At 42.0% G+C, this 27307-nt stretch overlaps 1 protein-coding gene across 3 annotated transcripts in view; it reads left to right on the top strand.

The window, feature by feature from the left end:
- LONRF3 (LON peptidase N-terminal domain and ring finger 3) overlaps positions 1 to 26285 on the top strand; it is a 33598-nt gene extending 7313 nt beyond the window's left edge. For 2 of the 3 annotated variants that reach the window (XM_036443267.1, XM_036443266.1), the window contains 8 exons: positions 3693 to 3954; positions 4746 to 4836; positions 13510 to 13624; positions 16145 to 16266; positions 18447 to 18605; positions 21484 to 21646; positions 22666 to 22815; positions 25836 to 26285. In XM_036443267.1, the coding sequence (XP_036299160.1) occupies positions 3693 to 3954; positions 4746 to 4836; positions 13510 to 13624; positions 16145 to 16266; positions 18447 to 18605; positions 21484 to 21646; positions 22666 to 22815; positions 25836 to 25991 (1218 nt within the window). In that variant the 3' untranslated portion in view covers positions 25992 to 26285. Of the gene's footprint in view, positions 1 to 948; positions 1105 to 3692; positions 3955 to 4745; positions 4837 to 13509; positions 13625 to 16144; positions 16267 to 18446; positions 18606 to 21483; positions 21647 to 22665; positions 22816 to 25835 lie in introns of all 3 variants that reach the window. The other variant, XM_036443268.2, reaches the window with a different exon arrangement.
- The last annotated feature ends 1022 nt before the right edge of the window (positions 26286 to 27307 follow it).

The following is a 27307-nucleotide window of genomic DNA, read 5'->3' as shown; positions in this document are numbered from 1 at the left end:
CAAACTGGAGAGTTTGGTCAGAGTTCCTGTTAGGCTCTCTTGATTAATTAATACCCTGACTGAGCAATGGGGTGGAGCATCCTTTAGTGGGTCTCCAAACATTGTAGGGGGCTCTGGGTGGAAAAATTTGAGTGTGTTTTGGAAGCCAGATGACCTGTCCTGTGTTATACACACATGGAGTCACAATCCCTGCTGGCACATTGAGGCAAGAATGTGGGCACCCATTGTTGAGTCCAATCCCTTCTGGATCTTCTCACTCAATGGGCTTATGCAATTGCAAAGGAACCGGCCATACACTGGAACCAGTCTGCCCCAGTATTAGTACTTGAAGTTCCTTGACTTTCTCTGGAAAGTGAAGATCAGAATGGGGGAGGAGAGGTTGGGAAAAGAGAGAAGTGCTTTTTCTAACACTTCAGTGCAGAAAGGATAAAAGCCCAGGGATGATGGCTGGGGAAAGAGGGAGCAAAATGGGTAGGTAGAGGAAAGAAATATCAGAACCTAAAAGACAAGTGTAGACTTCTACCCACTGGGGTGTTGTGGACATGGCTCTAGGTCCCCCAGCTGATGTTTTTGTCTCCTGCCTTCACCTCTTTGACTCTTTTCTCCTACACATGTTTTTTAATCCTACTGCAGATATTTCTATGGGAAGATAGCACTGCAGTGATAGCCTTTTAAGTTTGACCAGGGTCCCAGAGGCATCTGGGATGCCTTTTCAGAATGCAGACTCCTGGACCACACTTCAGATCTGGGGATCCAGGCATGGTAACTTGGAACCTGGACTTTTAAATAAGCTCCTGGGTGATTTGGTGAAGTGAAGTCTGCCCTGGTCTATCTGGTCCAAGGCTCCATCCCTAGGGTTTTGCCTTGCAACCTTTGCCCTCTCCCCTTCTCCCTTCACCTGAGTACCTGTAGAACTTAAGTAGTGAAGTCTTCTGTTTTATATCACAGCTTCTCCTTAGTTTCTTTTCACCATCAGTCCCGGGGGAGTCTCAGGAACATTCTCCCGATATCCTGAAGCTGTTGGCACCTCAGCTTAGATTAAAGGAACAAGTAGAGTCAATGGCTACTGAAGGCAACAGCCATAATCTACCAAAGTTGTCACAGGTAAAACTCAATTCACCCAGCTCGTTTGTGACGCTTCGTTTGGCTGTTTTGTGGGCAAACCTGGGGAGTGAGCCCTACCTCTCTTACTTCGGTTCCTGAGAAATAAGAAATGGACTGGTTATGCTCTTTGCTGGAAGGTTATTTCTTCTTCTTTTAAAAAAATATTTTTATTGATTTCAGAGAGGAAGGGAGAGGGCGAGAGACAGAGAAATATCAGTGATGAGAGAGAATTACTTATCAGCTGTCTCCTGCATGCCCCACACTGAGGATTGAACCTGAAACCCGGCATGTGCCCTGACCCAGAATGGAACTGTGACCTCCTGTTTCACAGGTTGATGCTCAACCACTGAGCCATGCTGGTTGGGCAGAAGGTTAGTTTTTAATGATAAAAACTGAATTTCAGGCATGGTCCCAGGGTTTATGATTTGTTACATTCATTTTTCAGTTCTTGGTTAAATCCAGATGAGAGAGATTTGATAGAACTAGAAAGGAATTGGTCAACTTCCACTGGAGCCATTCAATGAGGTGGCTTTATCAGCCTAGGGGTGGAGCCTGGGTTGATAAAGACCCTCATTTCCTGCTTTTTGTTTGTTCAAGCTGTTGCCTTTTGAGCACCAGCTGAGTTCCTTGTGTAAAGAGAACTCTCATTTGATCCCCAAGTGGAGGTAATTTCCTGTACCATGTCTTACACATAAGTAGATTTCTGGTACATATTGGAGGCTGAGAAGAGGGAAGTGATTTGAGAAGGGTTAAGGTCCTTGGAGGAAGGTATATGTGCCTTTCTTTGAAAACAAGGGAACAGAATGACGGAGAGATGGGTTCCAGACCCTGGCTTTCCAATTCGAAGGCAAGTGCGCAGCAGCTGGGGTTCAGAAATCCATCCCTGAAGGCAGAGTTTAGTGCTGACTGCCTCAGCCCCTTGGGGCTGCAGTCCCCACTGCATTTGTGCTCTGTGTTCTTCCCTGTATGTAAGTCCTGGGTTCTCCGTGGCTTCTTAGATTCTCTGGCAGGTGGAAATCTTACATTTCCCTTTTTCTCTTCCTGTTCAAGAGAAGGAATAAAATGCAGGTGTGTCCAAGTAAAAAAAAATAGGAGGAGATGGAGGCAGAACTTAAAGAGCATCTCCTGAAATCAGAGAACCGCTAGTGCAGTGGTCGGCAAACTGTGGCTCACAAGCCACATGCGGTTCTTGGCCCTGTAAGTGTGACTCAGCATTAGAATTACTTCTTCAAAATAGACTTGCCCAGGCTGAAAACCGACTTTTGCACATGGGCCACGAAGTTTCAATTGCACTGTACGTGCTCACCCGCACATGGTATTTTGTGGAAGAGCCACACTCAAGGGGCCAAAGAGCTGCATGTGGCTCTGAGCCTTGGTTTGCCGACCACTGCCCTAGTGCATTTCAATAATTGTTTGAGGTCATGATTACATGATTGAGAACACTAACACTGAACTTAAGTGCCTGGAGTGGCTTCTAATTGCTCCTCATTCCAAACTGAAGAAAAAAGAGCATCCCTGGCTTTCCAGTGAGAGTCAGCTGTGGAACAGGGATGGGGTTTCCACCCAGACTTGGCTTTGCAAACCAGTGTACTCCTGTGTAGGCAATGCCTGGGGCTCATGGAAAGTTAAGGACACAATTAAATAACTCTCAACTCCCCAGGTTGGATACTGAGAAAGCCCACATCTTTTCTCTTTACCTCATTGTTTTCTCCCAGCTCTGTAGCTCTCATTTTTCATCTATCTACCAATGTTTTTGGTACGGATTGGAGGGGAAACAAGAACATGGACGTTTTGACCTGTAGACTATGGGTTTACAATAGAGAGGGATTCTCAAGGTATTATTGGACTTATTTCTAGGTCCATTTTTAAGTATTCCTCTCCTGGACAAACATTCTTTTCTTTCCTTTTTTAAGCAGAGGTGTGGGAACTTATTGCAAGTGTATACAAACTCACGCCTGGAGAGTTTTCCCAAAATGGGTAACCCTGGACAAATATTCTTTAAAAGACTAGAGACATTATTGATCATTTTGCCAAATGATTTGCCTCTCTTTCAGCATTCCCCCCAAAGTCTAGTGAAGAAAATAGTTGGACCCTAGTTCATTTGAGCAGCATAACCCATAGCTGGAGCATGCGGTAACTGCAAGTCTGTGACACGCCTGTTTTAGAGCCTTCCCAAAAGTCCTTGTGGAGCTGTGCTATAGCGTGAGAGGAAGCACTGAGTGACATGATCTACCCTCTCTGCATGCCTTGGTTTCCCTAATGTAATAACTGGGAAATGATCTGGATAGGAGAGGGGACTGGTGCTACATCTTACATTTCTCACCTTCACCATTACCCAAGGAATCTCTCCCCTACATGCCTTTCTGTCCTTGCCTAGGCAAGTCCCCCAACTCTGCCTAAGCTAGGCATGCCTTTGTCACTGATGCTGTGTGGACAGAAGTGGGAAATATGCCTTTTGACTGCCCCTTTCCCATTAAGCCATGTGTCCATTCAGGACTGTGAAGTTTTCTCTGTCTCCTGTGGTGGGAATATCAGAGGACAGTATTGATCCCTAGTAAATTCTGACTTTTGGCTCTTTATTCCACCAGGAAAATGAGGAACTCCCCCATTGTTCTAGACAGGAGGAAGGAGCAGCCAGTGGGGACTGCAACATCCAGATGAATCCTGCGGAAGTAAAGGGGCATGGGCAGCAAGGCATCACGAAAAACCAGGAAGAAGAGGACGAAAAGGGGTACCCTGCCTCTCCAGAAGCTGCATCCAGACAGACTAGCAAAAGCCAGGAAAGGAAAAGGAAACATTTTCAAGTTGAACCCAAAGACCCAGACGTTCCTACTAAAGTCTTTAAGCCAGGTACTGACTCTACCCAGGGCTAAAGGGCCTTGGAGGAGATGCTGGGCTCCCCAGTATAAGAAGGTTACTTGCTGTCCATATGAGGGTTCTTTAGGCTCTGAGTGTGTGGCCCAGCTCTGGAACTTGGCTGTGGCACCTCAGGATTGCTGCGAAGTTTCTGTGAGAGCATGCATAGTTCCCAGCGTACTGCCAGTGCTCAAGAATAATTATAATGGAAAGCCAAGGCATAAGGTCAAGCACAGACTCAAGTAATGATATCCAATGCCCTTAATGGTGTCACTTCCTGCCAGGCCAACCTCTCCCTACCCCCATGCCTATTCCAGGAACAGAAGACCAGAACTGTGCGATCAGGCCACACTGTGCTCATTCCCAGATGTGTTTCTGTAGGCAGGCATCTGAGAAGCAGCAGCTGCAGCCCAATAGCTTTCCAAGAGAAGTGGGCAGTGCCAAGAGTCACTATCAGCTTTGAAGGCCTGGCTCAGTCCATGGAGTTGTCACTGCTGCTCCTGCTGCATGAGGTGTCTGATGCATTTGAATGAAGTCCACCGGGCTTCTGGATATTCCCTGACTTGCACTTCTCTTTCTGTGGGGCTTCTAGACATCTCAAGAGTCTACTTCAGGGCATCCCATTCTCAGTGGGTCAAGTGGCCAATAAATCAACCCCCCCGGAAGAGAAATAATTGGTGTGTGTGTGTGTGTGTGTGTGTGTGTGTGTGTGTGTTTTGCCTCACAAGTTCTGTCTGTGAAACCAAGGTTGGTCCAGCTCTGACTTACTGTTTTCTAAATCACAGAACCTCCTGCTGATTTGGAGGACCTGCCTGCTGTCAGTATTCCACTCCCATCTTTTGATGCAACCGACCTTGAATGTGCCCTATGTATGAGGTATGTGATGTGTGTTGTCATTTACTGCCTGAGGGGTCTTCCTTTGCTCTCTGGTGTGTGGATCTTTCTTCTAGTGACCTACTGCTTCATTGACCAGCACATAAAAACATGGCTATAGTGGAATGGAAATTACCTTAACACAGCCTGTCACACAGGCTAGCTGGTGTCTCTTGTTTACAGATTGCATTCCTTATATTTCTGACTTGGAAATACTTGGACAGTGGGAAGGAAACTGTCTACTCAGAGGTCACAAACTGTAGCCCACAGGCTGAATTTCTTGTGTTTGGTCCTCACGGGATTTTTGTTATCTAAATTTGAATGTATTGAGACAGGATATACACTTTCCAGTTAGTCATGGTCCCTCCCCTGCTCACTGTCTTACATTAGCCTGCATCTCACATTTGCATCACTTTCCTGGCCTTTATAGATATCTAGGTTTTAGATTCTGGGACTAATGTCAACTACTGGATCAAGATCTCAAAACTCAAGGGCTAATGTCAGTGCCATAGGTCTAGTCTATGGAAGCAAAGTAGAGGACCTGCCTAGAGTTTGTTTTGTGCCATGAAGAGGATTAGTAGTGGGTCTGTACTACTCGGCCAAGCATCTTTCCTTCACCCAGTGCCTTATTATTCCTACTTTCTCAGATCTCTGGAGAGGCAAATCATCCACATGCTTCCTCCCAAACCCCACACAAAAAGGGAAGCTGGTACAATCATAATCTGTGTGGAAACATCAATGATGAGAGAGAATAATGGATCGGCTGCCTCCTGCACTGGGAAATCCCACTGGGGATTTAGCGTGCAACCCAGGCATATGCCATGATAGGAATCAAACCATGACCTCCTGGTTCATAGGTAATGCTCAACCACTGAGCCACACCAACCGGGTAAGTTATTGTAGTCTTGAGAAAGTTCCTGTTTTCACTTCTCTTTAGTGTTTTTCTTCTTTTTATTGTTAGGATTATTATTAGGTTCTTTTATGACCCTCATGTGTCTTTTGGGTACAGTTATTTTTAAACAATCTGACAGGTCATAAACTAGACATTTGTATCTCCTATATGAGTTTCTAGAATGAACTCCAGTGCTGTGGTGTTACATTGGCAGAAGACAAATTCGAGTGCAAATTTATCTATTCCAATTCTAGGGAGAAAATGAGGAGCAGTTTGTAAATTTCATGGGAAGGGGTGGAAAGACTGAATGGAACAATAATTGGCAGCTGCATTCATGAGGACCTTTTCAGGCTCCAAGTCTCCCTTGCTGGATTGGGGGAGCTCTGCTGATTGAGGTTTCTTCCTAATTCCAACATCTCAGAACTCTGCCCCTCAATTTTTAGTAACTGAAAATCCTTCCTTGAGATTTGCCTGATATGGATATTCTAGCCTTTGGGGCCACCTCTGGGGCTGCTGTGCAGAAGCACCTTTGGGGTGACAAGATATTTTGAGATGTGGAGCAAGAAAGTTTGATGTTTGAACCAGTTACCTAATGGCCTCGTGACCTCTTTATCAATTGAAACATAAAGCTTTATATTTAACCTAGATTTAACTACTCAACTACCTGGGTGTTAGGGAGCCAGTTTATTCTATTCTATTCTATTCTATTCTATTCTATTCTATTCTTATTCTTATTCTTATTCTTATTCTATTCTTTTACTTTTTCTTTCCCTTTCTCTATCTCTCCCCTCCTTCTCGGATTCCCCTTTGGTCTCAAGTTGATAGCAGCAAAAGAACACATTAAAAGGATGTAACTGGTTGGAAAAGATAGCTATTTTCAAATAAGCCAAACATTTTATCTAGGCTGAAATCTAACTGAAAACATTTATTATTACTATTGCTTAATCCCTCATATGACAATGGATAATGCTTTCTTGCTAAAAAATCTGGCCCTACTCTGATTTATAAATATCTCCCTGAAGTGTTTTCTGAAATCATTATCAAAAGTGGTAAATAGCCCTGGCCGGTGTGGCTCAGATAATTGGTTCATAATTATGTACACCGAAAGGTCTCGGGTTAAATTCCTGGTCAGGGCACATACCCAGACTGCAGGTTCAATCCTGGTCTGGGATTGTTCAGGAGGCAACTGATCAATGTTTCACTCTCACACTAATATTTCTCTCTCTCTCTCTCTCTCTCTCTCTCTCTCTCTCTCTCTCTCTCTCTCTCTCTCTCTCTCTCTCCAATAAGAGCATGTCCTGGGGTGAGGACTTTTAAAAAAGTTATAAATAAAAGGGAAAGGAATCCAAGTATATCTCTATATCTAGCTCTATCTACCTAGCTAGCTAGCTAGCTAGCATCTACAGTTCTCTATTTCTTTCTCTCTCCCACCCCTCCCATGAAGGGAGAAAAGAGGAAGAGAGACAGAAAGAGAGAGAGAAGTGTGTATGTGTGAATGTGTGCTTCTAAAAGTACATGGATGATTTCTGTTCTAGGTATAGAGGTATACACAGTCTTGGCCATGTCATATAGTGGAAAAAGAACACGGGCTTGGAAATCAGATATGACTTCACATCCAAGCCCAAGCTAGCTGTTGAACCATAGATAAGTTGTTTAACCTGTCTGGTTCTTAATTTCTTCAGTAGTAAAATGAAGCTAATCATATTTACCACCTATTAATATACAAACTTAATTTATGTGGAAAACAGTATTACATACACTAGAATAGCAAGAGAAATATATTCCATCTGTTCCTAATCACATCACTCAGTTAGCTTTTGTAGAAAAGTCACCCTGAATATTGAAGTGAATTGAGTTTTGAAATGTGATATATTCTAATCATTTGAACCTTGAATTATTTCAAACCAGTAATTATGCATAATCTGTGGCAGCATTTTTGTTTGTGACCACTCAGATTAGAGGTATTTTAATCATAGCCCTTACAAAGAGTTGCTGTATTCTTTTGTGTCTGTTTTACTCATCTGCTCATTAAATGTCAGTATTAATTGCAATTAATTTTTAAAATATATTTTTATTGTTGATAGTATTACAGGTATCTCCTATTGCCCAACTTATTGCAATTAATTGACCAGCTATATCATTATTATTTTATGTGGATTACATTGTTAAATGAACTAAAGGCCCACTTTTGAAGTTATCTGTAAAAATAGTTCTGCAGAAGCAGATTTATCCATCATCTTCATCATTAGTGTTATTGAATAACTAGAGGCCTGGTGCATGAAAATTCATGAACTGGAGGTGGGGATCCCTCAGCCTGGCCTAGCCCTTCTCATAGTCTGGGAGCTCTCAGGGGCAGGAGGTGACCTGGCAATCAGGGGAAGGCGATGCCCCCATCACACCTCTGCTGCTGCCACTGCTGGCAGTGCAAGCCTGTCACGGCCCTGGTTACCTGCTCCTTGAGTAGCCCTGGGCAGCTGGGCAGCTGCCATCCAAGGCTTGCCTATGCTTCAAGCTGGCCCTGAGGGGCTGAGGGGATTGGGGGACCCTGGAGGCAGGTGCATAGAGTAGCTGGACCCACCTAGGGACAGGCTCGGCCATGTGCCTGTCACCTCAGCGGGGCTGAGGACTGGGCACCACCATCTTGTGGCTGTGGGCACCATCATCTTTGAGGGCCTTACAGTCAATTAGCCTATACCCTCCTTATTGGCTGTGGGCACTGCCATATTTGTGAGGGTGTGGAGGTCAATTAGCATATTTCCTCTTTATTAGATAGGATGTACAAAAAAGCATTTAGCTTCATGAGACTCACATTACTGAGGAAATGAGAATTCTGGTTTAAGTGTTCTAGTAGTTAGAATTAATCATGGTTCCCCTATCAGACTGCAAATCACACTTTTGAAAAACATTTTAATTGTGAAATTTACACAGTGGAAAAGTACATAAAAATATAAATGTATTCTCTTTTTTATTATTTAAAGTACTACATATAGTAATACATATATCTCCTTTTTCCCTCCATTTACCTTCCCCCAGCCTCCCTTACCCCCTGTCACATGCCCTCATCCCACCCACCCAGTGTCTTGTGTCCATTGGTTGTGCTTATAGGCATGCATACAAGTCCTTCAGTTGATCTCTTTCTCCCCCTCCCCAACACTCCCCAGCCTTCCCACTGTAATTCCACAGTCTGTTTGGTTCTTTACTGCCTTTGTATCTATCCTTTTGTTCATCAGGTTATAATGTTTCTTGTTTTCCACAAATGAGTGAGATCACATGGTATTTTTCTTTCATTGCCTGGCTTATTTCACTTAACATAATGCTCTCCAGGTTAAATGCATTCTCTTAATAAAATATTGTAAAGATGCCAAAACTGGTTTGGCTCAGTGGTAGAGCGTCGGTCTGCAGACTGAAAGGTCCCAGGTTCGATTCCGGTCACGGGCATGTACGTTGGTTGCGGGCACATCCCCAGTGTGGGGTGTGCAGAAGGCAGCTGGTCGATGTTTCTCTCTCATCGATGTTTCTAGCTCTCTATCTCTCTCCCTTCCTCTCTAAAAAATCAATAAAATATATTTTAAAAAATATATTGTAAAGATGATACTCATGCAACCCCTCTCAGTTCAGGAAATAAAACAGTGTCAGAACCACAGATGTCACTTCCAAATCACAACTTCCTCCTCCTGAAAACACTCTTAACTTTTATCTCTTCTTTAAAAAAAAATGATTTTACCACTATGTATGCATCTCTAAAGAGTCTAATTTAGTTTTGCCTGTTTTTTTGTTTTGTTTTTTTTTAAACCTTTTTATAAATGGAATTATTCAAAATATATTCTTTTGTTCTGGCTTCTTTACCTCAGTATTAAGAATTATCCATGTTGCCGAAACCGGTTTGGCTCAGTGGATAGAGCGTCGGTCTGTGGACCAAAAGGTCCCGGGTTCGATTCTGGTCAAGGGCATGTACATTGGTTTTGGGCACATGGTAGGGGGCGTGCAGGAGGCAGCTGGTCGATTATTCTCTCTCATCAATGTTTCTAACTATCTATCCCTCTCCCTTCCTCTCTGTGAAAAATCAATAAAATATATTTTTAAAAAATGAATTATCCATGTTACTGCAGGTAGGTAGAGCTTGTTCGTTCTAATTAGTGTACATATAGTGTCCCTTTGTATGAATCTCTCACAATTTATTTAAAATTTTTAAAGGAAAAAAATATTAAAAAAATAAAAATCTTTAGCCAGTTTGGCTCAGTGGAAAGAATTTTGGCCTGCAGACTGAAGGGTCCTGGGTTTGATTCTGGTTAAGGGTACATACCTCGGTTGAGGGCTCAGCCCCTTCCTGGGCCCTGTTCGGGGCGTGTGCAGGAGGCATCCAATTGATGTGTTTCTCTCACATTGATGTTTCTCTCCGTCTTTCCCTTCTCTTCCACTTGCTCTAAAAATCAATGATAAAATATTCTCAGGTGAGTATTTTTTAAAAAATCAAACCTCTGCCCCTCCCCTTGACCTGCTTAATGATAAACTTTACCCTGCGAGGCTTGACATGTCTATATTTTTAAAGCTCCACAGGTGATATTGACAATGAGGTCCTGAGACTAATATAGAATATACAACTCAGCAGAGATTAGTAGGAGTGTGTAATGCAGTGATTCTCAACCCTAGATGCACATTAAAACCACCTGAGGATCTTTAAAAAGTCTTGATGCTTGGCCCTTACCCTGAAACAATTGACCTGAATCTCTGCAGGTGTGGTGCCAGACATATGTAGTTTTTTAAAGTCCCTCAGGTAATGGACGGTGTGGGGAGGAGCAGGAGGAAGAGTTTAGAAAGGGGAATGAAGAGATGTTTGGGGGTAATGGGTATATTCACAATTTGATTGTGGAAATGTTTTTATAGGTGTGTACAGATGTTACAACTTATCTGACTGTACAGTTTAAGTGTGTGCAATTTGTTGCATGTCAATTATACCTCAGTAAAGCTGTTTAAAGAAAAAGCTCCCCAGGTGATTCTCATGCACAGCAACGATTGAGAATCACTGTTCTAATAGAAAGAGCACACAACTGGAAGTAGAAGTTGGAGAGCCTTTCATCTGCCAAACAGTTGGCTCTGTACATGTTGATAAGTGACCGAATCCCTCCTAGATCTGTTTTATTCTGTTTTGTGGGTTTAATTTTTCCCCCTCACATACTTGAAAAATAGTGGTTATACTATATTGAAACCCAGGGTTAGAAATTTTGTTCATTAGAAAGATGTGTCATTATTAAATGCACAATGAAATGTTACTTGAGCACTTCTGCATAATTGTTAGAAAATAAGATATATACATCAAATTTGCCTTAGCTCTAATTTTTTTTACATACAGTTTAACTTTTTAGTGCGTTTGATCTTTTTTAGTGCTGTGTGATAGATTTTTGTTTATGCTATTGATAGATTTTTTAAATTGCAGTAATTGGTATCTAACTTAAGAGAAACATGTTCTGTTCTACTTGAATAATCAATAATTGTTTTAGGGTTGGTAGGTTGTTGATATTATTTTCTGACCTGGTAGCTGATGCACTTCCCAGCCATGGCCACACGAGGGGGCTGTGCAGTTGGCCGCCTCTTTCTCTCTACTGACATACTTGTAAGGTCAAAATAGTCTGGTCAGGATCTTTCTGTTCCTTTTGTCCTCTTGTGAGTGGGAGCCCCACTTCTGAACCATCATTTTTAGCTGCCCCAACCCAGTGGTTCTGCCTTTCTTTAAGCAAAGTAAATTCATGAATCTCTCAATGTACAAAATAGTTTTTAAAAAGACCAGCCCTGGCCGGTGGGCTTAGTTGGTTGAGCATCATCTCATGCACCCAGAGCTCACTGCATTGGATTCTGGTCAGGGCACGTGTCCAGGTTTCAGGCTTGATTAATCCTCAGTAGGGGGCATGCAGAAAGCAATGGATCAGAGGTTCTCCATCATCAATGTTTCTCTCTCCCTCTCTCTAAAATAAAAAATAAAACATATTTTGAAATTTCCTTTTAAAAAAAGAGCCTCCCAAAATAATTAAAATAGGACTTAATTGAAGTGTATGCGCATGCATATGTATATATGTACATATGTATGTATCTATTAGTAAGCATATCCTATCTAATAAAAGAGTAATATGCAAATTAACCATCACTCCACTACACCCACAAGCCATGCCCACCAGCCAATCAGGAGCAAATATGCAAATAAACCCAACCAAGATGGCTATGGCTACAGAGAGCAGGAGGGAGGCCTGGGTTTTCTCCGGCAATGGAGGAAGCCAAGCTTTCCACCTGCCCTTGCCAGCCTAGGCCTCCACTCAAGGTTATAAAGTTTCAATGATAGAAGATACATAAATCCCAACAGAAATGGCTACCATCATGGAGCAAACAGAAGGCTTGGCTCCACTCCAGGCTACAAAGTTTCAATTATAGAAGGTAAATAAGCCCCTGGTACGAGAGCCTCCACTTGGGTCTCCAGGGGGTGTGGCCAGCCTGCAAACCACCATAGGTCCCTTGCCCAGGCCACCCCATGCCCCAAGGGAACCCCCATCCTGATCTGGGACACCCTTCAGGGCAAACCAGCTGGCCCCCACCCATGCACCAGGCCTCTATCCTATCTAATAAAAGAGTAATATGCAGATTGACTGTCACTCCAACACACAAGATGGCTGCCCCCATGTGGACACAAGATGGCCTCCACAAGATGGCCAGCAGGGGAGGGCAGTTGGAAGGGACCAGGCCTGCAAGGGAGGACAGTTGTGGTGATTAGGCCAGTAGCGGAGGGCAGTTAGGAGGGACAAGGCCTGCAAGGGAGGGCAGTTGGGGGTGATAAAGCCTGCAGGGGAGGGCAGTTAGGGATGATCAGGCTGGCAGAGGAGGGAAGTTGGGGGCAACCAGGCCTGCAGGGAAGGGCAGTTGGGAGGGACCCAGGCCTGCAGGGGAGCACAGTTGGGGGTGACCAGGCCTGCAGTGGAGGGCAGTTAGGGGCAAACAGACTGGTAGGGGGGCAGTTAGGCATCAATCAGGCTGGCAGGTGAGTGGTTAGGGGCAATCAGGAGGGCAGGCAGGCGAGCAGTTGGGAGCCAGCAATCCTGGATTGTGTGAGGGATGTCCCAGATTGGAGAGGGTGCAGGCCTGGCTGAGGGACACCCCCCCCCTACCGTGCACAAATTTTGTGCACCAGGCCTCTAGTTAACAATAATACTCTACCACCCCTAGGAAAATGAATCATCCATATAAAAAGGCAGTTATATGTTTGTTACAGGTGCAATTTCAAGATTCCTCAGGGAACAGACATTGCTTAGGTGAAAAATAGAATAAAGGTTAACAAAGAAGCCAAGTCGTTTTTCCATTGTAATGTGATATGAAGTACTGAAATGGGTTAAGGTATTAATGTGTATTTATCTCTGTGTGTTTACATACACTCAGATGGATAGGTTGGCTAAATGTTTTAGAATAGAATTTATGCAGACACTCTGGGTATTTATCTCTGGACAGTGAAAACAATATGGATGCCCCAGAAGAGATTGGCTAGAACTAATGTTACAAAATGATCTAATTATGTCCTAAACTTTAGTAAATGCATTACTTTACAATTCAGCTCAGAAATAAAAAGCAAATTGCTTTTTGAAGTTCAAAAACAGCATGGACAAAAACAAAACAAAACAAAAAACCCCACACACCTTACCCCAATATACAGAATTTTCCAAATAACACTATAAAAGCTTAATGTTCAGTAGCCCTGTCTTTTTTTTGTCTGATTGCAGTTTTCTTCCATTTTTATTTCTAAATTTCAGATTATTCTATGAGCCAGTCACAACACCGTGTGGACACACATTTTGTTTGAAATGTCTTGAGAGATGCCTAGACCACAATGCGAAATGTCCACTGTGCAAAGATGGTCTTTCACAGGTAAAACATTATTTCTTTTTGGTCAGATTGGCTTATTTGGAATTGGGTATTTAAGAGAGTGTCCTATTGGATCCCAAGCCACTGCACTGTGCTGGGGCAAAATACTCCCTTAGACCATCTATCTCTTTCTCCTGTCTTATAGCTACTCCTCCCCTCTCCACTATGTCCTTCAGAAAAATGAGGCAATGCCTAGCTTTTTATGAACTGTTGGTAATGAAATAAGCTCATGTTGGAAACAAAAGTATTAAATTGGTGATAAACGGATCCTTGTTCTAATCCCATCATGGCACCCAATTCACTATAATGTGTGAATTTTATATTCTCTTTAGGCTTGGACTTAGACAACCCCTGACGTCCCTTTATTGTCAACATTTATACTGTGTGTGCTTTAAAAATTCTTTATTGTTGAAAGTTTTACATATGTCTCCTTTTCCCCTCATTGACCTCTCCCAGCCTACTCTTGCCCCTCATATTCTGTGGTTTGAAGAGATCACTCCTAAGGCTGCAGAAACCTCACGGACTTTCAATATGGTCCTCGTTCTGCCCTCAGAAGCTGCTATATTTATTAGCAGATCCTTGGCTACTTGAAAAACTCTGAAGCATCTAGGTTCTCTGAAATGAATCACACAAATTGCCACCTTGTTTTTCAAGTTGGCCCGATGGGATTTTCTTTTTCTTTTTCTTTTTTTAAATCAATCTTTATTGTTCATATTATTACAAAGGTTCCTCATTTCTTCCCCCGATGGGATTTTCTTTAGAAAAAGAACATCCAGGAGTCCAACTTGTTTTCCCTCCCTCAGGGACTTGTATGCCACATTTTACAATCAGCATTAATGTTGCTTGACCCCTGTCATCCCTGAGGAGAGGGTGGAGACACAAGACTACCTCTAGGTGAACGCAGGTCCAGAGAAATTACATGTTGAGCTTTCCCAACACCCCAACTTTTAAATGAAGGGAATAGAGTGAAATAATCACGTGGGACAGCACTGAGGGCATGATTGGGTTGGAGGAAGGGTCAGCATCATCCTTGCCTAGATAAAGGGGTGAGATTTGCTGGCCATATTGTATGTGAGAAGCCCATGGTCCTTATACTTAAGTGATATGTTTGTGTTACGGTAACACTGCAACACTCAGATAAACAGAAAAAAGAAAAGTCCACCATTATGCTCTTCACCTGGAGAAAACTATTGTTAATGGTTTAGTATATGCCCTTCCTGGTTTTTGTTTGAGCATCAGAGGTCACCTCCTTCTTGGTTTGGCTACCTCCTGAGTCATTGCTTTTCCCCAAGACCAGGATTAGGCAAAGCAGGTAGTTCTCCTGCAGTCACACAATGGCAGTGGCTGATAAGACATCTTGGAGACAGATGCTGTGGGGTCCCAGACTTAGGGGCTAGAAGATATTATCATATATCACTTTGTTTTCACAAAGATCACACTTGCACCATTCCCAGGGAGATAAATATCTTATTTCAATCATATTCAGTGCAGAATAGATAAATATAGCCCATACTGGGAAAGGAGAAATTGTCTGAAGGTAACAATTTTATACTCAGGAACTCCCACTGCTGGGCATGCGTGGGTAGCTTCCACAGTGAGCAATTCTCGGCAGATGTTTTATTGCCAGGTCCAAACAGTTTAATGCCCTGTACTTACAGATGCCTGGATTTGCATGTGATAGGGATGTTTGGGAGAAGAGAAATAGTGATAATTGAGCCTGAGTTCAGTTCTGAAATCATGGTTTATAACATAACTTCAGTGATAACTAGATGGTATATATTTTTTAAAATCACCAGTATTTAGTTGTGTATTTTTTAAGATAGAGAACAAAAAAATATTTAGGCTTGAAATATCCAGAAGCCAAGCATTGGGGTGAGGTGGGGGTGGGGCAGGGCAGGAAAGGATCAATGATTAAAAATTACTTTTTAGTTCCCTGAACCTTTTGACCATAGACATTCACATGTCTCAGATGGAGACTGTTTCTGTGAGCTTATAAACACAATAATCAGAAAATGGAAAGGGAAGGATTTCTCCCCCTCTTTTGACAAGAACATGATCTCAATTTCAGTGTTTGAGAAAACAGTGAGATTTTTAAAACATAAATGCAGGTCTTTTTCCCTTGTTAGAATACTTTTTTCTAATTATAAGAATAATCAATTTCACTGAGTTTATCAGGATGATCTTGGTTAATGAAATCATATAGGTTTTAGGTGTACAATTCTATATTATCTGTATATTGTATTGTGAGTTCACCACCCAAAGTCAAGTCTCCTTCCATCACCATTTATCCCATTCTTTACCCTTTTTTACTTCCTCCACCCTTGCTTCCCCTCTGGTAATCACCCAACTGTTGACTGTTCTAACACGCAGAGAATACATACATTATGAGAGTATGAGCTGCTAATGTGTGGGCCCAAATTACTCCAATATGTGGGTAACTTGACTATTCTACTGATTGCATAAGAAGTGCTTTGTGTTTTTCTGATGACTGCATAATATCCAATTGCCTCCTTCCTCATATAGTGCTTGGCATCAAGAAAGTACAACAAAAACGTTATAATGGAAGAGCTAATAGCCAAATTCCTTCCAGAAGAACTCAGTGAACGAAAGAGGCTTTATGAAGAGGAAATGGAAGAACTTTCTAAGTATGTATATGCATGTTTCTATTTTCAGTTTTACTTATATCAGTTCATAGAGCTGAATGCACATTTCATCCTAACTTCTCATTCAGTGATACCATGTCAATAGCTTGAAGTTGGCCGTGGTGAGAGTATCTGCACTATGGAAATTGGCAAATGCTATACACCAGGGATTCCCCCACCCCCAGAAAGTCAGTTGTTCAACATTTACCAGTACACTGGTGAAGAAGCATAAGCCAAACCACTGCCAGGTCAGATTTTGGCACTAGTAACTAGGTGTCACTGGCAGGAGTCAGTTGAAGTAGTTTAAGTGTCTAGAAGACTGTTTTCAAATACATAAGGAGGTGCTATGAGGTTAAGAACTTTGGTGTCAGCCAAACCTAGACTTATGACCCAGTTTTGCCACAAAGTGAATGTATTTCATGACTCTAGGCAAGTCACTTCACCTCTCTGGGCCTTGTTTCCTCATCGGTAGTTTGGGGATGATAGTAGTTCTTACCTCATGGACTTGTTATGAAAATCAAATGAATTAGTGGCTAGTAAGTACTTAATAAATGGTAATTGTAAGAGTGCTGTGTCCTCTGCCATGTACAGGTGATGAGAGGTGAAAGGTAAGGATGGGGATGCAAGTAGGGCTCCAGGTTCTCTGCCTGGCTGGAAGAACAGCTCACTTAGTGGACAAAACAGGAGACAATCACTGATTTCTGCCTCTCATACTGCTGCCCTCCTGTCTCAACTCCAGTGGTACCCTCACAGCATTCTGGGGGTGAGGTTCCATGTGGCAAAAACTGTTCTGGTCTTATGCCTGCCCTGTAGAGAACCATTTATATACTGCCACCAGCTTATACTGTCTAAATGTCTCTCGCACTTTGAACATGTTTTCCTGGGAAGCTAGAAATTAAATCCTTTTTTCCCCCCCTCATTGACTTATATTACATCTACTCAGGGCATTTTTTTTTTATTAAGGTATTATATGTGAACATATCTTACCATTGCACCCCCCCCCACTCAGGGCATCTTTATCTTTATTTCTGATTCTTAAGTTTGTCTTGAATCTCTGTGAGCCCTCCTCTCACATATTATTTAACGTTTTATTAACAAAAACTGGAATATACTATAGAGAAGTATATTACATTTCTATTTAAAGGCATCCTAAATTTAATCCTTTTGAGATTTGGACAAATGGTCTTATACCTATTGATAGGTTTAGCTGTTCCTATATTGGATTTATTAGACACATATGAGAACAGAATCTAGGAGGAGCTGGCCCAGTTGGTGGAACCCCCTCAGGCTTTGTGTCTGAACCTTCATGGCACTTGTTAAGGGCAAACTCCTGGGTCCTGATTCCATAGCTGGTGCACAAGAGTCTCAGGGGGCATTGCAGCCTGCTGGTCTGGATATAAGGGCCCTCAGTGATCCTGCTGCACAGATGTATTTGAGCATCACTAAGCTAAATTACTCCCACCTTCCGTTCCTCCCTCTTCCTCCCAGCTGGACCTGCCATGCAGATTTATAGGGGCTTTGCAAATTTGAGGTGCAGAAAATGTAGGGAATGTCCCACTATTGTTCTGGAGATCTGGGCCCACTTTTACCACCACTACCCTTCCCCATACTGCCAGCAAGACACCTGGAGAGATTGTTGAGTGGACAGCATGAAAGAAGAAAAAAATATGAAGTATAGCTGTCACTTACCATGCTAATGTACTAGATAGAGAACTTTAGCCAAATTAGATTGTGTAGAATGTCCATTTTTACCTCAGCCCTTAGGCTAACCCCATCATGAGACTCAGCCCACACCATCAGTTGCATTTCAGTATTTTTTATCAGCCATAAAAACTTGATGTTTCTGCCTGACCAGCATGGCTTACTGCTTGAGTGCTGACCTATGAACCAGGAGGTCATAGTTCAGTTCCTGGTCAGGGCACATGTCTGGGCTGTGGGCTCAATCACCAGTGGGGGTTGTGTAGGAGGCAGTTGATCATTGGTTCTTTCTCATCATTGATGTTTCTATCTTTCCCTCTTTCTTCATCTCTGAAATCAATAAAAATATATATTTTAAAACAACAACAACAAACACTTAATGTTTCCTTACTTTCCTGTGGAGGAACCACGTGGTGACATGTGACCAGCCTTTCTGTGTTGTGCTCCATTGCATTGAGAATCATATCATTTACTCTTCCTTACAGCTTAAATAAGAATGTGCCTATTTTTGTGTGTACTATGGCCTATCCCACCGTTCCTTGTCCCCTACACATATTTGAGCCTTGCTACCGTCTGATGATTCGTAGATGCATTGAGACAGGCACAAGACAGTTCGGCATGTGCCTTGGAGATCCTGTCAAGGGGTAAGTGAGGAGCTGTGTGAGTCAAGGAAGGTGGGTGGCGAAAGCTTTTGGTTTTCCTTAGGACTTTCCCAGGAGATTGGGAGGTACTACTCAGGAGACTTAGCCAGGTCATGACCATAGGCATTTGTAAGGATCAGGATCCCTCTAGCTCCCAGTTTAGTATGTGAGAGGCTGCTTATTTACTTCCTTACCTCCTTATTTATTTATTTATTTATTTATTTTTAATTTTATTTTTTCTTTATTATTTAATAAATCTTTATTGTTCAGATTATTACAATTGTTCCCTTTTTCCCCCCATAGCTCTCCTCCACTTGATTCCCACCCCACCCTCTGCCTTTATCTCCCCCCCTCCACTGTCCTCATCCATAGGTGTATGATTTTTGTCCAGTCTCTTCCCACACTCCTTTTCCCCTGAGAATTTTCAGTCCTTTCCCTTTCTATGTCCCTCATTTTATTATATTCACCAGTTTATTCTGTACATCATATTTTTAGTTCACTTAATTTTTATATTCACTTGTTGATAGATATGTATTTATTGTTCATAATTTTTATCTTTACTTTTTTCTTCTTCCACTTCCTACAGAATACCTTTCAGCATTTCATATAATACTGGTTTGGTGGTAATGAACTCCTTTAGCTTTTTCTTATCTGTGAAGCTCTTTATCTGACCTTCAATTCTGAATGATAGCTTTGCTGGGTAGAGTAATCTTGGTTGTAGGTTCTTGCTATTCATCACTTTGAATATTTCTTGCCACTCTCATCTGGCTTGCATAGTTTATGTTGAGAAATCAGCTGATAACCATATGGGTGCTCCCGTGTAAGTAATTAACTGTTTTTTTTTCTTGCTGCTTTTAATATTAGCTCTCTTGGCATTTTAATTATGATGTGTCTTGGTGTGGTCCTCTTTGGATTCCTTTTGTTTGGGGTTCTGTGTGCTTCCTGGACTTGTAAGTCTATTTCTTTCACCAGGTGGAGGAAGTTTTCGGTCACTATGTCTTCAAATGCATTTTTAGTATCTTGTTCTCTCTCTTCTTCTGGCACCCTCATTATTCTGATGTTGGTATGTTTGAAGTTGTCCCAGAGGCTTCTTACACTATCTTCAACTTTTTGGATTCTTTTTTCTTTTTGCTTTCCCCAGTGAGTGTTTTTTGCTTCTTTGTATTTCAAATCTTTAGTCTGCTGTTGGGTCTCTATATAATATTTTTTATTTCAGTCAGTGTATGTTTAATTTCTAATTGATATTTTTTTATATCCTTGAGGGTCTCACTAAATTTATCAACGGTTTCTAAAAATTCTTGAAAAACCTTATAACTATGGTTTTGAACTCTCTATCCAGTCATTTGGTTTCCTCCATTTCTTTTGTTTGTGATCTATTTCTTTGTCCCCGCATTTTTGCTCTTTCCCTGAATTGGTAGAGTGGCTTTGTGTGCTAGGTGTCCTATTTGGCCAAGTGGCTCTGCCTCCCCAGTTACCTGAGGTGGACACTCTTGGTGCACCCCTTTGTGGATTGTTTACAGCCTTGTTGTAGTTACAGTCTTGATTATTGTTGGTATCAACTGGGAGAAATTGACCTCCAGACCAATTGCCTCCAAGAGGATCAGCTGTGTCTATGCCAGGAGAACTTCTGTGCTGGAGACAGCCTTATGAGACAAGCCTTGTAAAATTGCAAAAGCCTCTTTGCTCAGCTTGTATGGGGCAGAGTCTCAGGGCTGATCAGACAGTCTTGGTTTCCAGCCAGCCCTGCCCTATGAGGCCCCTGGATCTCAGTGTCTCTCAGTAATCACTGCAAGCACCTCTAAGAGTAAGTTGTCCTTGAATTTCAGCCGCTGCCAGACAGTCCAGTTTATCCCCCAATGAATCTGGATTCCCAGATTCTCATGCAGAACTGGAGTTCAGTGCAGTGGGGAGCTTCCATTTCCCACCCACTAGAGAAAGCCAGTAGTGCACTCGGCAGTCAGTTCTCTCTTTGCACACATGCGCACTTGCATGTGTGCCTCCAGACTTCTGCCTTTCGAGGCTCCTCTGAGTTTCCACCTGACAGTCCAGATTCCCCCAGTATAAGCCTGAGTCCCCAGAGTCTTGCCTGGAACTGGGGTTCAGTGCAGTCAGAACTGGAGTTCAGCACATTTGGGAGCTTTTGTCTCCTTCTTGCTAGAGAAAGCCAACCAGGCACTCAACCGCCTGCACGTATGTCTCCGTACCTCAGCCTTTTGCAGCTCCTCTGATTCTCTGTGTGCTTTCCTCTTTCCTTCTAGTTGTAGAATTTCCACTCAGCCAGCTTTCCTGTGGTTCTGAATGATGTTCATTTTGTCTTTTAGTTGTAGTTTTGAAATTGTTGTGTGAGGCAGCAGTTTAAGGGTTTACCTATGCCGCCATCTTGATTTCTCTCTGAGAGGCTGCCTATTTAAAGGAACCTCAGGATAATTCCTTTGTTAAGTGGGTGGCATATACTATAAAACTTCTTTTGAGGGTGGGCTCTGGAGTCAAATTTCCTGAGTTCATGTTTTGGCTTCAGCCTTGAAACAAGTTTGACTTTGGGCAAGTTACTTAACCTTGATTGTAACTCAGTTTCCTTATCTGTAAAATGGGTACAATAAGAATGCCTACATCATTGGGTTTGTGAGTTAAAAATGCACAAAAATCACTGAGCATAGTATCGTAGTACATAGAATGTACTCAATAAATACCAGCAGTTATATTAATATATTAAAAAAAATTTTACACAGGCACTGCCTGTTGTATAGCTGTGGCTATAGATCCTGGGACAGGTGAATGGTCAGAAGTCCCTTGAGGCACAGTAGGTGTAGAAATGGCTTGGTGAGGCTAGGGAAACAAATCATGAAGATTTCAGTTTCTTGACTTTATTTCCAATAAACAGGTTTGCAGAATATGGCTGCATCCTAGAAATCAGACATGTTCAGTTCTTTGCCGATGGCCGTTCAGTGATTGACAGTGTGGGCAAGAGGCGCTTTAGGGTCCTTCGTCAGGGCCAGCGGGATGGCTACAACACAGCCGATATTGAATATATTGAAGACCAAAAGGTAAGGGTGGCTAGTGCCAAGAATCCCAAAGCCAGGTTATTCCTGTGGCTTGGCAGATGGATTGGTTTCAAAAAGATCCCTTAACATATTTGGGGGCCGTGGGATTTCTTATCAAATTGGTGCCGCAACATTGAATGCTGCCTGATTGTCACTGGGTTGTAGAGTGGCAGTGAGAGCACTCCCCCTGCCCTGGTTCTCCCTGCTTAGTTGCTGAGTTATATTCGTGGATAATAAATGCCAAGCCAGACCAACCCTTGGGCCCATTCGGCTAAGAGTCAGGGCTCTGCCAGGGGTACCAAAGAATACAGCTGGAGCAGGATCTACACATGTGTATTGCTTTATCAATTTATTTATATTTTAAAATATTTTCCTTTGAGATAATCATAGAGATTCACACATGCATTTGTATTTCAAAATGGGCAACCTGGCTAAGAACTCTTCCCAATAATACATCATTTGCTAAGGCAGCAAGATGACATGTCCATTTAATCCTTTGTTTTCTGGACTAATGGGCAGAAGAGGAGATGAACTTGTGTTCATTTATACTTACAGTCAGTACGTAGGACACTATTAATAAGTATTTGATCAATGAAAAAAATATATTCAACTTAGAAGATAAAGTTATAAAGTGAGACACAGGCATATTCGTGTCTCTCTTACCAGTAAGCAATGAGAAAGCAGGTGTAAAAAATGAAAAGGAGAGAAGCATAAGCCATCATAACCTAGTTTAAGATCAAGCCTCCACTCAGGCCAGTTTGCATTTCTGGTTTTCTATATGTGTTGCTCTTTCAGCCAGTTTGCCCAGCCAAATATTTCTCCTTCCTCCACCCTCAGCAGTATTTACACAGTCCATCATCTGGCTGAGGAGCTTTTCACATTCCACACAAGAGAAAGCTGGGTGGGTGAGCCTTGCAATAGGGGGGACAGGATGGATGCTCAAAAAGAGTCAGGTACCAATAGTGGCTCTAGGAGTGATGGAGAAGGTACAGAGTGTTTCACTTTCACTTTGACACTTTCAGGTTCTAGGAGAGGATTATGATGAACTCATGGGATTACATAACTGTGTCTATGAACAAGCATCATCATGGTTTCATTCGCTCAAAAATTCTCTTAGGAATCGGATAATCAATCACTTTGGTCCAATGCCAGACAAAGATGCGGATCCTCAGGTATATAAAGTGTCTCTTTTTAATTGGTTGCCCCCAGCAGATGAAAGAATCTGGGGTTTGTGATTAGATGGATGTGTGGTCATCTAGCAAATCAAATGCATGGAACAAGATAAATCTAATCTGGTATTGTGTGGCTGGGCATTAGGCATCAGGGGTAAGACCAAAAGGATCCCAGGTCAGAATTCCAGGAACTAAAGTACAGCAGTAAGAACGTGGGTCCAAGACAGGTTTTGCCAGATAAGTCAGGTGAGAGATGGGAACACAGACACCATCAAAAGGAGAACCTCGAGTTGGAGTCCAGATTCACACCATGGTAATGTGTTCAGGTGACAAGATTCACATAAAGGCCAGGCTTGAGAGAAGGGTGTCCTGATAGCTGAGATCAAAGGCTGCCACTTCCAGTGAGCTTCATAACTGTCTCCCTCCCCCCCACACACATTGTTTCAGGAGCTAGGAAATAGGGCCAGCTACCTTAACACATTCCAACTGCAAGTCCACAGAAACTTTTCACTCCTGGGTCTTTCCATGTCTAGTCCTGTGGATCTAGACCCTTGTCATTGTCCTCATCAGGGGTGAACAGGACCTGAGAAAATGGACACAGTAAATTTACCATTGGCTGAGTTATACTAGAAAGCAGTTCATTGGGATCTACTGAGTCAGTCTATTTCTTAGGGGGACAGTTCCCTTTGAGAAATCAAGCTGCAGACCAGAAGTTCTCCAGGAAATTGGAGATGGTTAAAATTCACCAAGCTTTGCTTGCCTGGTATAAATCAGAGGACACTCTTTTTCTAGGACAAGACTGGAACTATCCTAGGCAAATATTTCCCCACAGTCACCTTTCCCACATTCTGAGCTGGCTCTCCTATATCATCACCTCCTCCAGAACTTTCTGGATTCTTTGCTTACAACATTCCTGACTCTCTCACAATAATAAAATAGAATATGTGTATTCTGACATCCCTGCCAAAAGACTAGTCATACCTCTCTAGTTGTGTGAGCTTGGGTAAGTCCCTTCCCCTTTCTCCATTTTTCTCCCATCTTTGAACTGAAGCAGATAGATTAAGAGATCTCTAAATTCTCTTCTTTCTTTTGCATTCTGAGGCTTTAAAAAACCAGCTTGTTCCTACTGGGCTGAAATGTCTTGCTCTCTCCAGACCACAAAGGTGGCTCCTTTTCCCCATTAAAAATACATCATGAATGTTGAAGGGAGAAAGGCCAATTAGTGCTTCCCAATAAATAATCCAGCTCCGGGTTCTGGGACACTGTGACTCAGGACTACAGCAGAGCTCCGAGGAAGCTCATGATAGAACTTAATGTTCCCTTTCACTCACCTTCTGGAAAGCATTCTCTACGGGTCAGGCAGAAAATAGCGATCAGCAATGATAACAGCATCTTCTACCAAAAACACACAGATGCTACAGAGTGACTCATAAGGGCTCAATACGTAACAGAAAGCTGAAACTTGGGGTTTCATTTCCTTTTTTATTGGGACTGTTATCGTGTTGCTTTGGCAGCAACAGTAAACAAACAAAAAGCCAAAATTACATCCAGTTTTATCCAGACAGTGCGCCAGCACCAGTAGTACCGTTAATAAAAACGTTCTAGCTTTGGGAGAAGGCTTCTTAAAAATAGTCAGATATTAACATCAGCTTAAATATCTTAGTTAATTATCCTGGGAAAGAAAGTTCAGAATATGTCCATCTAATATTCAAAACTGATAATAGGAGGGAGAGTATATTACAGACTGCAGTGAGGGACAAAAATTAATCCAACTAAAGCTGGAGACACAGAGAAGCCAAGAGGGCAGTGAGGTTTGGGGCATAATTAAGTGAACCAATTTGGAGACAGATAATCCCACATGTAGGTAATTTGACCAGAATGTGGTTCGCTACAGTCCCCAAACCAGCCTTCAGAAAATTGGGGGCAGAAAGCTCATTTCAGGCTTAGTAGGAGATAAGTCACCAATGTCTAAAATGCATTCCTGAGCAGCTGCTGAAAAACAGAATTTTGGTGAAAGGTTTGTGTGGGATGGGAAAGGTCTTTAGTGTAAGGATCCATTTCACTAAATGTATCCTGGGCACAGGATACATTTCTTATGGGAATGTGTTTTATTTTTATTATTATTTGTATTATCTTTGTTGTTGAAAGTATTACAGATGTCCCCTTTTTGAAATTTTTGTGAAGTGGGATTGTTGGGCTTTGGGGCTATGCACCACAGGCTTGGTTTCAGGAGAGAAGCTAACTGTAACTGTGGCCCTATATAGTGACATAGCATATGTGGACTATAGTGCCTTCAGCCAGAAGCAGGGAAATGAAGTGAGTTAAGAGACATGCAAAGCCTAAGGGATCATGGAAATTGAAGGCCCACAAGCTGCATATATCAGTCTGAAGGATCTTAAATAGAATCTTAGAAGTGGAAGAGACTGAGAGGTGGATATTCCAGCTTGTTAAATCACACTGGCTAGGAAGTATAGTGAATCTTTTAGGATACTGATTTGCTTCTTTTAACAACTACCAAAAATAACTAGCTTAAACAAGATAGCAGGCATATATGTCCAGGAGGCCTAGGGCAGCTCTGTTCTATGAGGTCATTCCATCCTTACAGGTTTCATCCTCACAAAGCTCTACCACCCTTTGACTGTTTCCCTAGTCCTCCTGACCACCATGTCCATGTTCTAGCTAGGGGAAAAGGAGAGAAGAGGAAAGTGGAAGGCATGTGCCCCCTTCCTAGGGCATGCATGACCCAGAAGTCACACATATCACTTCCCTTTACATCTAATTTGCCACAACTTTGTCTGATGGCCTCACCTAACTGCAAGGGAGGTTGAAAACTGTTGTCTTTTTCTGGGTGGCTATGTACCCAGCTAAGATAAGGGGAAATAGGTACAGGGGCAATTATCAGTCTCTGCTACACACAGAAGCAGTTTCACCTGGGATATTTACTTTGCTACTTTGAAAACCTGCACACTGATGTCAATTGCACAGGAATAAGATGAAATAATTTTGTTTCTCTGTTGCAGATTAACCCAAATGGTCCAGCCTGGTGCTGGTGGATATTAGCAGTTCTGCCACTGGAAAGCCGTGCTCAGCTTCCATTCCTAGCAATGAGGTCCTTGAAGGATAGACTGAATGGCATTCGGCGCATCCTCGCCTTTATAGCACGAAACCAAAACTAGTGAGAGTGGATTGATGAAGAGGAATTTTCACCCTCTCTACTGCCTAGGGGAGTCATCTTGTAAATATATTTAATTGCAATAACAGCTTAACTGAAGGAAGTATCAAATAGAGGCATTACCCTGCTGTTGATTACAGAGAGAAATTCAATTGAAAGACCAAATAATGTGACTTGTTAGAAACTTTCTGTGTTAAGATACTTCTTGACACGCTGCACAACTATACCCACAGCAGAGGTGTTAGAGAGCGCAGAAAAAAATTGCTCTTGACATAAAATTTTCTGAAAGTTTAAAGTGGTTTTGCTTGAATTCTCTTTCTTTCATCAGTGAATGACTGTGTGATTGAAATGTGAAGCAAAGATACTAATAATGTTGCTGCATTATTTCACTGACTTGAGGTCCTATTCTAAATAGTTCAGGTTTTATAAAGCATTGTATAAAATAATATTTATACTCCTATTGGTTTTAATAATTTATTTTTTGCACTATTGTATCCTTTTTTCTACATGTATGTTTGTAACTATTTAAGTGTACATTACTGAATTCACTTGCTTTATTTATTGATATATTTAACCATGTAACTAGAAGGAAGTAACAATACTAGAACTGTGCCATTTTTGCTTTAACCATTTTCTACTAGGTTTGATCCCAGTTATTGAACCATTTTTGTATCTATCCAATTGGATGCTTACAGGAACAGTATAAAATACTTAAGGGATTTGCCATAGATTGTAGAATAAGCCAGGATAAAGTAAAATCATCCATTTTCTATGTGTTATACAGAGCAAGACTAAAAGAATTATTTTTCTAGAATGAAGCAATGAATCAGAAGAGTGTCCTTTTATTGCAGACATTTATCTGAGAGATCTAATTCTATGTTTCTAATCTCTCCCCAGTTCAGTTAGGAATGGGCTTTTTAGGCAAGATAATAATCCTTCTACGGAGATGGTTTTCAGTTTGGCATGTCACAGTGAGCCCCAACTAGCCTCCATACCCTGCCTCTTTTCAGGGTTCTGAGGGCCACAGCCTGGCCAGCATGTGTGGAAATACTTGATGAAAGATTGTCCATTATGAAAAGTGCAAAGAAGCTGGTAGAAAAGGTAAAATGCTTAAAAAACAACCCAAACTGTCATTTTGCTCTTTTAATCTTCTTAAAGGAAACAAAAAGCTAATACATGATTTTATCTAACAGTTGCCTTTCCTCCTAGTTCCATTGAGCCAAAGATTTCAATATAGGGAAGAATGGTGGGTAAGGAGGTAAGAGTGAGCCCTGGTTTAACTTGCTTTAGAGTTAGTGTGGTTCCTTTAATGCCAGATAA

The sequence above is a fragment of the Pipistrellus kuhlii genome, unplaced genomic scaffold, assembly GCF_014108245.1.
Source record: "Pipistrellus kuhlii isolate mPipKuh1 unplaced genomic scaffold, mPipKuh1.p scaffold_m20_p_19, whole genome shotgun sequence".
NCBI classification, from domain to species: domain Eukaryota; kingdom Metazoa; phylum Chordata; class Mammalia; order Chiroptera; family Vespertilionidae; genus Pipistrellus; species Pipistrellus kuhlii.
This window is presented reverse-complemented; position numbering and strand designations above follow the sequence as displayed.